General features: G+C 37.7%; 1 protein-coding gene across 1 annotated transcript in view; it reads right to left on the bottom strand.

Annotated features, from left to right (window-relative positions):
• Window positions 1–14,192, bottom strand: part of RAPGEF5 (Rap guanine nucleotide exchange factor 5) — a 229,071-nt gene that overhangs the window by 151,244 nt on the left and 63,635 nt on the right. The window contains exon 6 of the mRNA XM_077856559.1: window positions 13,883–13,949. Within this exon, the coding sequence (XP_077712685.1) occupies window positions 13,883–13,949 (67 nt within the window). The remainder of the gene's footprint in view (window positions 1–13,882; window positions 13,950–14,192) is intronic.

The raw sequence follows: 14,192 nt of genomic DNA, 5'->3' as shown, positions 1-14,192 counted from the left end.
ATCTGTAGCTGCTGCAGAGAAGAGAAGACTTAGGGGAACATGATTGTGAGCTTCAGATATTTGAAAGGTTGAAGGTAAAATTCAGATCAATGGACTGAAGTTACAAAAAAGGAATGTTTTAGCTCCAAGAGCTTTCAAATAATCAGAGCTATCCAATGTGGAAATGGTCTACCTGTGAGGTTCAGAAGAGGATACTTTATAGGGGAAGATCAGAAGCACTCAGACTAAAGGACTGTTCTAAAGATTTGTTTTATGATGCTTCCTTTCCAAATAATCCACTACCAAAAGAGAACAAACATGAGCCCCCTGTAGGTAGTGCTATCTATCTGTCAGCTTACATTTGAAAAGTTTGTGATGTCACAGCTGTCTAACCCTCCCAACAGAGATAAAGGTGGTACAAATCTTAACAAACAGATGAAAACTAACTGTTGGGGGCCTTTTCTTAGAAATGTTATAAATTTCATGACACAAAGCACAGGAGAAGCTACAGAGGTACTGGTTGAAAGAAATCTGAAAAGAACAAGGTAACAACACTAACATGTTTTCCAAAGAGCAGGTATAACTGCTTCTTCAGTCTTCAAAACTGCTCTTACTGCTTCTGATCAGTGATTTCCCCAAAGCCCTAACTGCTGGTCAGTGTGAATTTCTTGACAAAAATATCATATATATGAAATGTATTTTAAGTAAACAAATGCTGGACATTCTGATTTTAGTTATAATAATTAAATAAAACATGTTACTTCATTTAAATTTTTAGTTTTTATGTCTCATTATTTTTTCCACTTTCTGGTAAGCCCAGAGTATTTTCAACCTATACCACATTTAAATAATTCTTCAATAGACTTATAGTTTAACAAAGTTACCTTTAAGGACATAACATAATTTACAAACTCATTTTTCTTATTCCTTATTACATGTCCATCTTTACATAGTAAAATGCCTTTTCTCAATCATTGCGCTTTTTGGAGGTAAGGTTCTCAACTGCAGCAACAGTGTAACTGTAACACTAGTCAGGCCCCAGAAATTCTAAGGGGCTCCTGTCTGCATGGATGTTACATTAGAAACATCTGTATTCAGATAAATTCAGATCAACTAAAACCCTTTCCAATCAGAAAGTGTATAAAAATTGCTAATATGAGAGTATTCCCTGGAAAACAGATTCAGAGCTTAAGATCCAAAACCTAAACCAGGAAAAGGAAATCTCCATTTATTTTAATGTCAACTGTGGAAGAAGTTCTAGGATTCCAGTTTGTGGGGTGGAATCACAGCCCTCTACCTCAGAGGACTGTTTATAGAATTAAACTAGTTAGCACCTAGAGCATCTGGAACACCGCCTGACACTCTATCGACAGTCAATCACTCTATTATCCCTTGATAAATCAAGGGACTGTGGGTATGTATTCAACAAGGAATGTGTATTTATTTTTATTTCTGCCAATGCAAACTACCATCTACTTATTGGCTTAAAATGACATCCCTTTATCATCTCACATTTCCATTGGTCAAGAGTCTGGGTATAGTGTGGGTTAACGGGATTCTCTGGTTAGAAACTCACAAAGCCAAAAATCGAGGGATGGGCACAGTTGTATTCCATACTGGAGGCTCTGGGAAAGAATATGCTTCCAGGTTCATTCAGGTTGTTGGCCAAATCTAGTTCTTGCATCTGTAAAACTGAGGTGCCTGTCTCCTTGCTGGAACCTGGCAGCCTGCTCTGAGCTCCTGAGACCTTTATCTGGTCTTTATACATGGGATCCTACTTCTCACATCCAGCAATGCCACACTGAATCCTTTTCCTGCTTGAAATTCCTTCTTACCTTCTCTTCTGCCATTTCTCTTTGACTCCTCCCAGACCGACTTCTTTGTTTTTAAGGGCTTATGTGATTAGACAGGGTCCTCATAGACAGTCCAGGTCTACAGCCTTAATTATAACAGCAAAATATCTTTTGCTATGTAATGTAATATTTGCAGGTCCCAAGTAGTGTATTTATCTTTGGAGAACCATTCTCTCTACCAAAGAACAGTAACATAGATCCTCAGAGCCTTCCAAAAACTTATCCCTGAACACTTTTTAGGGCCTTGTCATAACTTGCCAGTAGAGCCTGGTTCTGGAACATGATTCCCCTGTTATAAAATCAGAGCATACATCTGAGTTCACACAATGGAACCAGACAGAAGACCTTAGAAATCAGTCTAAATGAATTTCTCAATTGCTCAACTATGCAGCCATGTTTACCAGTATTTAATGATTCTTAACACGTTACAAATTAAAATACTACTTAACGTAACTTCATAGGTCCCATTTCATTAAAGTGTTTAAATAAGAACAGAATTCTATAATCAAATCCCATACCAAACTCGTTGAGACCTATTTAGTAACTATGAAGTATTTTAAGTGAAGATAATGTAGAAAATTGCTTTTTGAACCCTAAACTGTTATTTTAAATTACTGTGAACTCTTGGGATGCCTGGGTGGCTCAGCGGTTGGGCACCTGCCTTCAGCTTAGGTTATGATCCTGGGATCTGGGATCGAGTCCCACATCGGTCTCCCTGTGAGGAGCCTGCTTCTCCCTCTGCCTATGTCTGTCCCTCTCTCTCTCTCTCTCTCTCTGTGTGTGTCTCTCATGAATAAATAAATAAATCTTTAAAAAAATTACTGTGGACTCTTAATACTTTTTTTTTTTAAAGATTTATGTATTTATTTTAGACAGAAAGTGGGATTGGGCAGAGGAAGAGGAGGAGAGAGAACCTCAAGCAGACTCCTAGCTAAGTGTGGAGCCCTACTTACTCAGGGCTCCATCTCACAACCTTGAGATCATGACCTGAGCCAGAAATCAAGAGTCTAATGCTCAACTGACTGAGCCACACAGATACCTCAATACCTCCTGTCTTAAATGCTCCATCTCTCTAATGTGAGTAATACATCTTGCTCTGGGAAAATGAAATATGACAGTCCACAAAAAGCATTAGCAGAATGCTTGCACAACGTCAGTATTCAATAAGTATTAGCCAGTCTTAGCCTTTTACCTATTTTTCACTTGGTCTTCTTAAATAAACAGGCTAATAAATGGCATCTGCAAGCAAGTTTCTTCAATAATTTCCCCACAAAGAATTTCATCCTTGTGTTGTTTGTAATCGCAAAAGATTGCTATTACAATGCCCAGAGCAGGAGATAATGAAAAATCCATGGAACATGGTACTTTAGAGCCACAAAAATGCCACAGGAGGAGTTTTTCAGCACTGAAAACATACTTGCTGAAAGTACAGACCACAAAATAAAAGGGTCCTTTTCTTTTTTTTTTTGTAAAAAAGTATACATACAAGAAAAATAACCTAGGAAGCAATAAACACTTAAGTTAATAATAAGTTACTAATGAATGGTTCCATTATGGAAATTTTTTTCTATTCTGGAATTTTTTTAAATTGCAAAGTCTTTATGTTCAAACCAAACAATCCAAGTGTCAGATAAATAAAAGAGAACTGCAAACATAACCCACAGTAATGACAACTCACTACCATCATTACCATCATTTTGACATTTACAAATATAGCAGTGGAATGCACATTATTTCTACCCAATACTCACATAAGATTCCATTATATAGTTAAGTACTACAACAATATAAAATAATAGGAACTAAGTTAAAATCTACCTTATTCCATCATCACCAAAAACTCAAGTAATCTTCAGTCTTTTACATGCCTCCTGGTCCTTCTGCACATATGGACATATTGTATAAAGCTGTAACATTATCCTAAGGATGTGAAATTACATTTCATCTAAGCAGCTATAAGAAGTTCTATTTTTAAAAATGCACAAAGCAGCAGCCCAATATGAAATGTCATGGATCAATTTTTTCAAATTCTTTCAACTGCCCTCAGATAAGATTTCATGGTAGCATTTTACAAACACATGACTGTCAATATATAAATTGATAGCTGAATGGTATATTTCTATTTCTTGTCAATTAAAAATGTCTATGTTTTCTATGCATATTGCATATCAAAATGATTATCCTCACTTTGGAAAGAAATAACCAAATTCCATAATACATATAAATACATACATGTACACACATACAAACACACACTTCTACTCCTATTCAAAAGGGATTTGTTGAGACCTGTTTTATTCTTGAATGGGTTCTATACACTCACACCTTTCTGAAGAAATGCTTTTAAATAAATGTTCCCTCTCTGGCATCATTTCAATAGGCAAAACAGCATGTATTATGTTGCTCACTGAAACCAAATTCTCAGGGCTAGAGTTAAATGAGATTACCATATAATCTAAGTATGTGAAGGTGGTTTCTTTGGAAATAGAGGTAACTTAGTAATTAATGTTAAAAAATTGTGTGTATAATGCCTGGTTGGCTCAGTTGGTTAAATGTCTGCCTTTGGCTCAGGTCATGATCCCGGGGTCCTGGGATTGAGTCACGTCTGGCTCTTTGTTTAGTGGGGAGTCTGCTTTTCCCTCTGCCCCTCCCCTGCTCATTCTTTTTTTTTTTCTCTCTCTCTCAAATAAATAAGTAAATAAATAAACCTTTAAAAAAAGTTGTGTGTGTGTACATGTGGCATTTAGGGATCTATTCCCAGGATGAAGAAAATTTTGATGTGTAATAGGTATAAAACAACTTTTTGTTGACAAAGGACAGAAATCTACCCATTCAGCTGTCTGTTCAAGTATTGATAATGACGAGTTGGTGAAGTGCCACTGTGAGATCCTACCTGAGGAAAACTGCAGGAGCTTTAACCAGCTGTCCATGTGGTCGCAGAGACCTACAATCCATAGCCCTTTGGATACTCTAACTGATGAAGGTAGATCTAAAGAATAATGAGGAAAGGTACTGACAAGTCCCATGGCTCCTTGTAAATAACAAGAACAATGAATACTGTGCCTGAAATGTGCTACAATTCCTCTGATGCCTTTCTGATGATCTTCAAAACCAGGTCTGTCTTCTCTAGCCTCCCTTGACACTGTCTCAAAATTCAATCTATTGGCCTTTCCCCCAAAATCACACAGTAGCTCTTAAGCCACCAGGAAAATTGGAGCCAAGGTAAGTATTCCAAGTAAGAATTTTATGTTCCTACAGATAAGAAATATAAGGTAACAAGATGGTCATCACCCTGCAGCAGTCAGAAAGAAGGTTAGTCAGTCCCCAGGGGATTAACTTACTTCTATTCTCTGAGCAAACATGCCCACTCAGGTCTGCGATAGACTAAGAAAAGGGAGATTAACTATACTCCATTTCTCCATTCCCCAGAAAGGGAGAGGCACATAGCCAGGAAAAAGAGTGAGTGGAAACTGGCATTTCAGTGTTTTAAAAAATCTATCTCAAAAAATAAAAAATAAAAATAAAAATTAAAAAATTAAAAAATTAAAAATCTATCTCTAAGTATGGTAAAAATCATCATCGAATTGTGCTCATCATGTACTAAATTTGACTAAATCTTCCCCCTTCTCACTAACCTAGGATTGTTTCCAAACCTTGCTAACTTGGAGTATCATCTCTTAAGAAAATTCTAAAGATTCATCAAAACCCAAATCCCATGCTATTTCTGCTTCCTGAACTGGTACCATCTTGAAAGTTTCCAACTGAAAAAGCTGTCACTGTTTTCTTCAGATACTACTGTTCAAAAAGGGATTCCTCCAACGTAGCAAACCCCACATGTAGATTCATCAAGAAGGACAAACTGAGGGAATCCTAGCCACATTACATGCTTCCCAGACAGAAAGGTTATGAACGGAGTCCTGTGAAAGGCACATCCTTAGAGAAAATGACTGAGCTTCAGAGGAGACGGCAGAGAGGAGATCTAAATGTGTAATAGCAGAACTTAAGAACAAGCAACAGCAGAGAAAGGAGAGAGCCAGCAAGAGAGAGCATCTTGAAAAGTTGGCATCCTTGAGTTCCATCAGGCCCTGGATGCTACAGGACAACTGCTTGTCCATTAAGACCCACTTCTCTGTGGCTCCATAACAAGTATTTCTCAAGTGAACTCTAAGGAAAAGACAAATTAGGAGAAGAATCAGACAAAGGCCTAAGTGCAGGTCTTAGTGAATGTGAGTAAACTAGATGCGTTCTACCTGGAAAGTAGGATCCCAAATGGAGAAAAAGTAGGAACAAGACTTTAACTATAAAGAAAGCTAGAAATCCTAAGAGAACAAGTTCATAGGCGACATGAAAACTGAAGGAGTGACATCACAAGTTGTGGACACTGAGCAGGGAAAAATGTTTTTGTGACACTGCCAATGGGCAGCAGCCAGTTTTAACTATGTCTTTTATCCCTAGAGAGGTATATAAAGAAATTTCATAGCAGGTTTCTTTCTAACACTTTCACCAAATATTATATATCCTAGCATACATTTTTGCTTTGGTGTGGGGGAGGGAGGATGGCTTCTTCTAGAACTTGTCGTTGACACTCCATTTATAATTTAGTTTATTTAAAAAATTTTTTCAGCTCAGTGGTATTTCTTAGAGGAGTGATACTGTACCCTATGAGCAGGAATTTAGAAATTCCATTAAAAGCATCACATGCAGAGCTTCTATGATAAAATTGTATGAACTGAAGAAAATGAGCAAGGGGATAGAGTAGAAACATACAAAGAAATTGAAACTGATGAGAATGATAAACTAAATCAGCTTTTAGAAGGAATACAAGGGAGTAAGAGTATCTAGTTAATGGTCCCCAAGTTTTAGATTTTGCCCTCCTTCTCTTCCTAAATTCAGAACACTTGATTTGTAATTTTTTAAAAACACCCAACAGGGGCATTCTAGCTCACAACCCCAAGATCAAGAGTCATGTGCTCTACTGACTGAGCCAGCCAGGCTCTCTTTGATTTATAATTTTAATTCATCTCTCACAATATGTCCACATTTCTCAAGATATGCCCATCTCTACCACTACCAAGTTAGTGTCTCATTGTAGATATTCAACACTATTCTTTTTCACCATCTAAGTTATGGCTGACTTCACTGGACCAAGCAGCATAGTACACCACACCACAAGCCCCCTTGTCCTTTTATAAGTGCCACTAACATAACCATCTCACCAAACAGGCATCTACTACACATAATTCATAGCTTAGCCTAACTTACATTACACCTCAGAGGCTTGACAATTACATTGTGTGAACACAAATAATAAATTTCACTTAAGCCCAGATAAGATATTTGTATTTTCTTATCTCTACAATTTCCATCATGAAAATTTAGCCTAAAGAAAGAGAAATAGCCTAATAGGGTTTGTTTTGGACTTTGGTCTTAAGTAAGCAAGAGACAGAAGCTTAGAATCAGCTTTATCTGCTACTCAAGGATGCTCATGTTTCCATTTCCTGTCTTTGAATGTTTCCCAACTACTTTTGGTTCTTCTCAAAATTTAGCTTACTTCAGAAATCTACATCCTAAGAAATATGGCTTTCAAAGAAATGCTTAATTCATCATAAACTCTTCCCTAAATTTAGTATACCCTGGATTGTAATAATAGGGAAACTATTTCCAGATATTAAAGCCCAGAATGTTTCTGTAGACTTTCTATAATGGAAGGAGTGTGCTATAGCCATGTTCTTTTAGCCCAAGCTGAAAACCTTTTACAGAGTCTTATTGTTAAAGTTTTTGGATGTTAGGTACTTAAGAGAGTACCTCTTTCCTGAAAATCACCAGAAACATGGCTGGAACATTTTTTATCATGCATGTTCATGTGAATTTAACAACTGTAAATCTCACTAAGTGATCGTGACATTTTTATTTCTACTTATGTACTCTCTTTTCATGTTCCTTTAATATAAAAACTCAGTGGGGCACCTGGGTAGCTCAGTCGGTTGAGCATCCAACTCTTGATTTCAACTCAGGTCATGATTTCAGGGTCATGAGAACGAGCCCTGCATTGGGCTTGGCACTTAGCGGCAGGGAGTCTGCTTGAGATACTTTCTCTCCCTCTGTCTCTGCCCCTCTATCTGCTCAAGCATATGCATACACATTCTCTCTCTCTCACTAAAAATGAGTAAATAAATATTTAAAAACAAAAGAAAACAACTCACTTGTGTTTTCTTCCAGGGTAGAATTCCAGGTATTATTATTATTTTTTTTAGAGAACAGGACCTTTCCCTTGATGAACCTAAGCTGGGATAATAAACTATTGGGGTAGGGACACCTGGGTGGCTCAGTGGTTAAGCATCTATCTGCATTTGGCTCAGGTCATGATTCCAGGGTCCTGGGATTGAGTCCCGCAACAGGCTCCCCACATGGAGCCTGCTTCTCCCTCTGCCTATGTCTCTGCCTCTCTCTTTGTGTGTCTCATGAATAAATAAAATCTTTTAAAAATTTTTAAAAAATAAACTATTAGGATTAAAGAAATGAGCAATTTCTTTTAAGATTGCATATACAAAGCCCCCCAAGTTGTAAGCCCCCATATGTAAGCCCCCAAGGTGAATATATAAAATAGCACAGTAAATTGCACCTCTGGGGACTATTGACCCCTTTCTACTGCCCCCCAAACATACGAGCCCTCAAGGAGCACATTAACAACTCCACATTACAGATGTCAGTTTTGCTTTTTTTTTTTTAAAAAAAAAAGATTTATTTATTTATGATAGAGAGAGAGAAAGAGAGAGGCAGAGGGAGGGAGAAGCAGGCTCCATGCAGGGAGCCCGACGTGGGACTCGATCCCAGGGCTCCAGGATCACGCCCTTGGCCAAAGGCAGGTGCCAAACCACTGAGCCACCCAGGGATCCCCAGTTTTGCTTTTCTTTAATGTGTTTGAGGGTCATGGTAGATAAGAATGGTTACTAAGGGACGTTCATAAATATTCTCCTTCATGCATGGTGTTTGCACCTACATACAAAGTTTTTATATTACTGCCAATAAGAATAACTATATTGTAAAGATGGGAGGTTGGGACGCCTGGGTGGCTTTGCGGTTTAGCACCTGCCTTCGGCACAGGGTGTGATCCTGGAGTCCCGGGATCGAGTCCCCCATCGGGCTCCCTGCATGCAGCCTGCTTCTCTCTCCCTGCCTGTGTCTCTGCCTCTCTCTCTCTCTCTCTCTGTGTCTCTCATGAATAAATAAATAAAGTCTTTAAAAAAAAAAAGACAAGAGGCACAACAGTTCCTTCACAAATGCTTATACAATGCATGAAGGAATTTTAGGACTTAAGATATTATCTAGCCCAACCATTCAAGTTGGTCAAAGGCACATTGTTGGAAAAATTAAGAATCAAGGTCCTCAATCTCAGTTCAATGGTATTTTCATTACTCTAAGCCAATCACCCATGAATTGAAGAGATGACATTTTTCTCTTCTGTGCCCCCCAACCCCCGTTTTAAGAAAGGGTGGAGAGAGGGGCAGAAGGAAAGAGAGAATCTTAAGCAGGATCCACACCCAGGGCAGAGCCTGATGCCAAGCTTGATCTCACAACCCTGAAATGATGACCTAAGCTGAAATCAAGAATCAGATGCCTAACCAACAGAGCCACCCAGGTGCCCCTCCTCTGCCCTTTATTCTCATTGCTAAATACCACTATTCCCGTACCTTACCTCAACTCAATTTATTCAGTGTTTTAGCTTGTAGATTATTATCCTAGTAAGATTACCTCAACCAAATACATAGAACTGCTTTGCTGTCTATCCCTCCTTTTCAGAGGCTCTCTCAAATTTGACTTTCATATTATAAACCATTCAGCTAATTCTCTCTTGCTATTCTCTCATCTCCCTACTGCCCTCTTACTGTGGGTACTCCCCAAGCCCCCATCTCCTACTCTGCTCTTCAACTGATAGCCTCACTGTGACTGATTCTTTTAAGTTTAGCCCTGACCTCTATAAGCTCCTGATTCACATCTCCAGGTATTTCTTGAATATTTATATATTTTATATTTCTTTGTCCTCAAACTTGGCATGTCCAAACTCTGTGTTTCCTTCCAGATATTTTACTCAACTTCCTAAGAGTATCATCACTTTTCCATTCTGACTCCTCTTCTACCTTTACTCTTGCCTCTTCTACCTTCTACCTCGTCCTGATTTTAAAAAATTCTTTGTGCTCCTTTTTGAACTAATTTTTCCTGTGGTTCCCACAAAAACCACAATAAAGTACGTTTACAGCAGCCTCTCAGTCTCCCCACCTCCAACTCATCTACCTGCTTATTTTTTTCCTTTTCTTTCCTTTCTTTCTTTCTCTTTCTTTCTTTCTTTTTTTTTTTTTAAAGTAATCTCTATGCCTGATGTTGGGCTTGGTCTCATGACCCCTAGATCAAGAGTCACATGCTGTACTGAGTCAGGTGCTCCTCATCTTTCTTTTTTCTTTCATGTCTATTTTATTATGTTAATATGTTGTTCAAAAAGTCTTTCATTTTGCTTAACTAGAATCTTCTTCTCTAACCAGGTCTACTCAGTACTTTCCCTTTCTACTTTCTCATTCCTCCACCTGCACACAATAAACCCCACTGCTAGAGTACATGTCCTCCTAATTATCGTATCTTCAAATCCTGACTGCCTTCAATGGTAGTTTACATCTCTTCAGTGAAGCTCTTACTATTCTTGAATCTACTATGTATATACACCACTATATTCAGTGCTCAATTGCCAATCATTTTGTATCTGAACTCTCTAAAGGTACTTGTCTTCCTGGTATGACTATAGGAAATATCTTGCATGTCTTTACTGCTTCTGAAACTACCCCAACAATATATTACATTACAAAAAAAAGATGCATAATAGTTAAGGAAACATGACTAGGAAGTAGAAAAGTCTGAGTTAAAATTCTGGCTTTGTTTTTTTTCTAGGTGTGTGACCTTGGGAAAGTTACCTAACCTCTACAAGTTTTCCTATCTACAAAATAGGGATAATACCACTTATTCCATAGAGTTGTTGTGAAGTTTAACAGAATGTGTATGTATGTGTATGTACAATACACAGAATATTTAACATAATAACTGGTCCATAATGAGTGCTTTTTAAACAGATGGCTATTACAATTTTGACCTCTTTGGTACAGTCTATAGATTTAGTACAATCCCTATCAAAATTCCAGTGCCATTTTCTCAGAAATAGAACAAACAATTCCAAAATCTATATGGAACCACAAAAGATCCCAAAAAGCCAAAAGTAAAGTTTGAGAAAGAAGAACAAAGTTGGAAGCATCATGCTCCCTGATTTCAAACTGTATCGCAGAGCTACAGTAATCAAAATACTCTGGTACTGGCATAAAACAGACACCCACATCAATGGAAGATAATAAAAAGCTCGGAAATAAGCCCATACATTTATGGTCAATTAATGTATGACAAAAGAGCTAATAATATACAATGAACAAAGTATGATCTCCTCAATAGTGTTGGAAAAACTGGACAGCTGCATGCAAAAAAATTAAACTAAATCACTTTCTTACATCATACACAAAAATAAATTCAAAATTGATTAAAGATGACTATAAGACCTGAAATTAATATAAAACTTCTAGAAGAAAATATAAGCAGTAACCTCACTGATATTGGTCTTGGCAATGATTTTTTTGGATCCAATACCAAAAGCAAAAACAACAAAACCAAAAATCAGTAAGTGGGATACATCAAATTAAAAAGCTTCTGTATACCAAAGGGAAACCATCAATAAAATGAAAAGGCAACTACTGAATGGGAACGAGTATTTCCAAGTCATATATCTGATAAATATTTACAAGTCATATATCTATCAAAATATAGAAAGAACTCATACAACTCAATAGCAAAAAAACAAACAATCCAACTGAAAAATGGGCAGAAGACCTGAATACACATTTTCCAAAAAAAGACAAACAGATGGCCAATAGGTCAACTTGAAAAGATGCTCAACACCACTAATCATCAGGGAAATGCAAATCAAAGCCACAATGCGATATTACCTCCTACCTGTCCATATGACTATTACCAAAAAGACAAGAAATAACAAATGCTGGAGAGGATGTCAAGAAAAGGGAACTGTTGTACACTGTTTGTTGGAATGTAAATTGGTGTAGCCACTCTGGCTACACCACAGAACTACCATATGATCCAACAATTCCATCTCTGGGTATTTAACCAAAGAAAACAAAAACACTAAAAGATACATGCATCCCAATGCTCATTGCAGCATTATTTACAATAGCCAAGATATGGAAATAACTTGTATCCATCGATGGATGAATAGATAAAATAGATGTGATACACAGACACACGCGCGCGTGCGCGCGCGCACACACACACACACACACACACACAAGGGAATACTACTTTTGCCATAAAAAAGAATGAGATTTTGCCATTAGTGACAACAGGGATGGAACTCGAGGCATTTTGCTAAGTGAAATAAATCAGAGAGAGAAAGAAAATAGTATATGTCCTCACATATATGTGTAATCTAAACCCAGTAACAACAGCAACAATAAAAAAGAAGCTCATAGATATATGGATTGGTAGTTGCCAGAGGTGAGAAGTTCAGGGGTCAGCACAATGGGTAAAGGGAGCCAAAAAGTCAACATCCAGTTATAAAATAAATAAGTCATTGGATATACTTTACAGCATGGTGACTACTATATATTTAAAAGTTGCTAAGAGCAAATCTTAAAAGTCCGCAGCCCAAGAAAAAATATTCTGTAACTATGTGAGGTGATAGATGTTAACTAGGCTTATTATGGTGATCATTTCACAAAATATATATACAAATATGAAATCATCAGGTTATACAACTGAAACTAATGTATGTTGTATGTCAATTATGCCTCAATTTAAAAAAGGTTAAATAAAGAACTGCAAAGGTCTCAGAAATATTTTTTCTTAACATGCTATCAAGACTCCATTTCACATGAGGCTTTACACCACCAATCACTGTATTTAATAAAAAAACTACTTTTTAAAGATACATTCCAGAAGAATAGGAAAGGCAACTTTTAACTTTCAAGCTGTTTGTAGATGCTAAGACCTGGTGTATAAAACTGTAAAAGATCAGTTTCCTTCACATACATAATGCAATCCAGTGTGATTTTCAGCAATTACCATTTCAATAATGAAGTTAAAGCAGAAGTGAACAATCTTTGGGAGGTTAGAAAAGTTTCCAGAAAGCCAAAACAATGGATAAATATTTTGTCAGATAGGATAGATAGTTAGAGCCTGTCAAAAACTAGGGCTCCATGATTAGCACCCATACCTAGCTTTTTCTATCAAGGAGGTCATGGGCTTTTCCTCAACTAACAAGGCAATTACCAATTCTGATTAGTGGCTTTAGAAAACAACCAAAAGGGACACCTGGGTGGCTCAGTGGTTGAGCGTCTGTCTTTGGCTCAGGTTGTGATCCTGGGGTCCTGGAATCGAGTCTGATATTGGGTTCCCCAGAGGGAGCCTGCTTCTCCCTCTGCCTATGTCTCTGCCTCTATGAATAAATAATTAAAATGAAAGAAAAGAGGGAAAGGAAAGGAAAGGGAAAGGGAAAGGGAAAGGGAAAGGGAAAGGGAAAGGGAAAGGGAAAGGGAAAGGGAAAGGAAACAACCAAAAATGCTGTGACCTAGTATGTTAGAAACCAACGACCTGGCCTTTCGTTAGTTGAGGTAAATTTTTTTCCCCCCAATGTGTGGCATTCTCCTTTGTGTGGCAGGTCACAACACTCCCTAGGTTAAGTCATACTGTATTTTAAAAATCAGATATCACGTCTACACTACGGTTCCAGAACTTTCCACCAGGAATATCTATGATCTTGCTTGGAGAAGCTGCACTGAGGTTAGCAAGTCAATGCCATGTCTCTTTTTGTCTCGATGTGGGCCTCCCACATTGATGCACACCCACAAAGCAAGTGTCTCTCTGCACTACTACCCAAATTGCCTCCCTTTGAAGACCCTGACCCTCCTTATTTTCTATACCCGTAGGCAGGGAAAACTGCATGTCCTTACCGCAGACGTTAGGCGAGCAAGAATTTCATCACTGCTTTCTTCCGAGTCTTCGATTTTCTGATGAGACCTTTGAAAAACAAAGACCAATTTACTTTTAGTTTTGGTTGCTCAAATTTATCTCCCAAATTATGGGGAACACATGGCATTATTGTTTACTACATGAGTGAAAGTAGCCATGCAAATAACGTGGTATCAGTAATGCCAGGGGACACAGCTCTCTTGCAACCCAACTGTTCCTTCAAAATCAATTAGCAAGAACCTCTTTACAATATATATACCAATTAAATCCTGAGGATCGAGTATTTGTCTC

This window comes from Canis aureus, chromosome 18 (genome assembly GCF_053574225.1).
Source record: "Canis aureus isolate CA01 chromosome 18, VMU_Caureus_v.1.0, whole genome shotgun sequence".
Lineage (NCBI taxonomy): Eukaryota > Metazoa > Chordata > Mammalia > Carnivora > Canidae > Canis > Canis aureus.
Note: the sequence above shows the minus strand (reverse complement) of the source record. Positions and strands in the feature narration are given on the sequence as shown.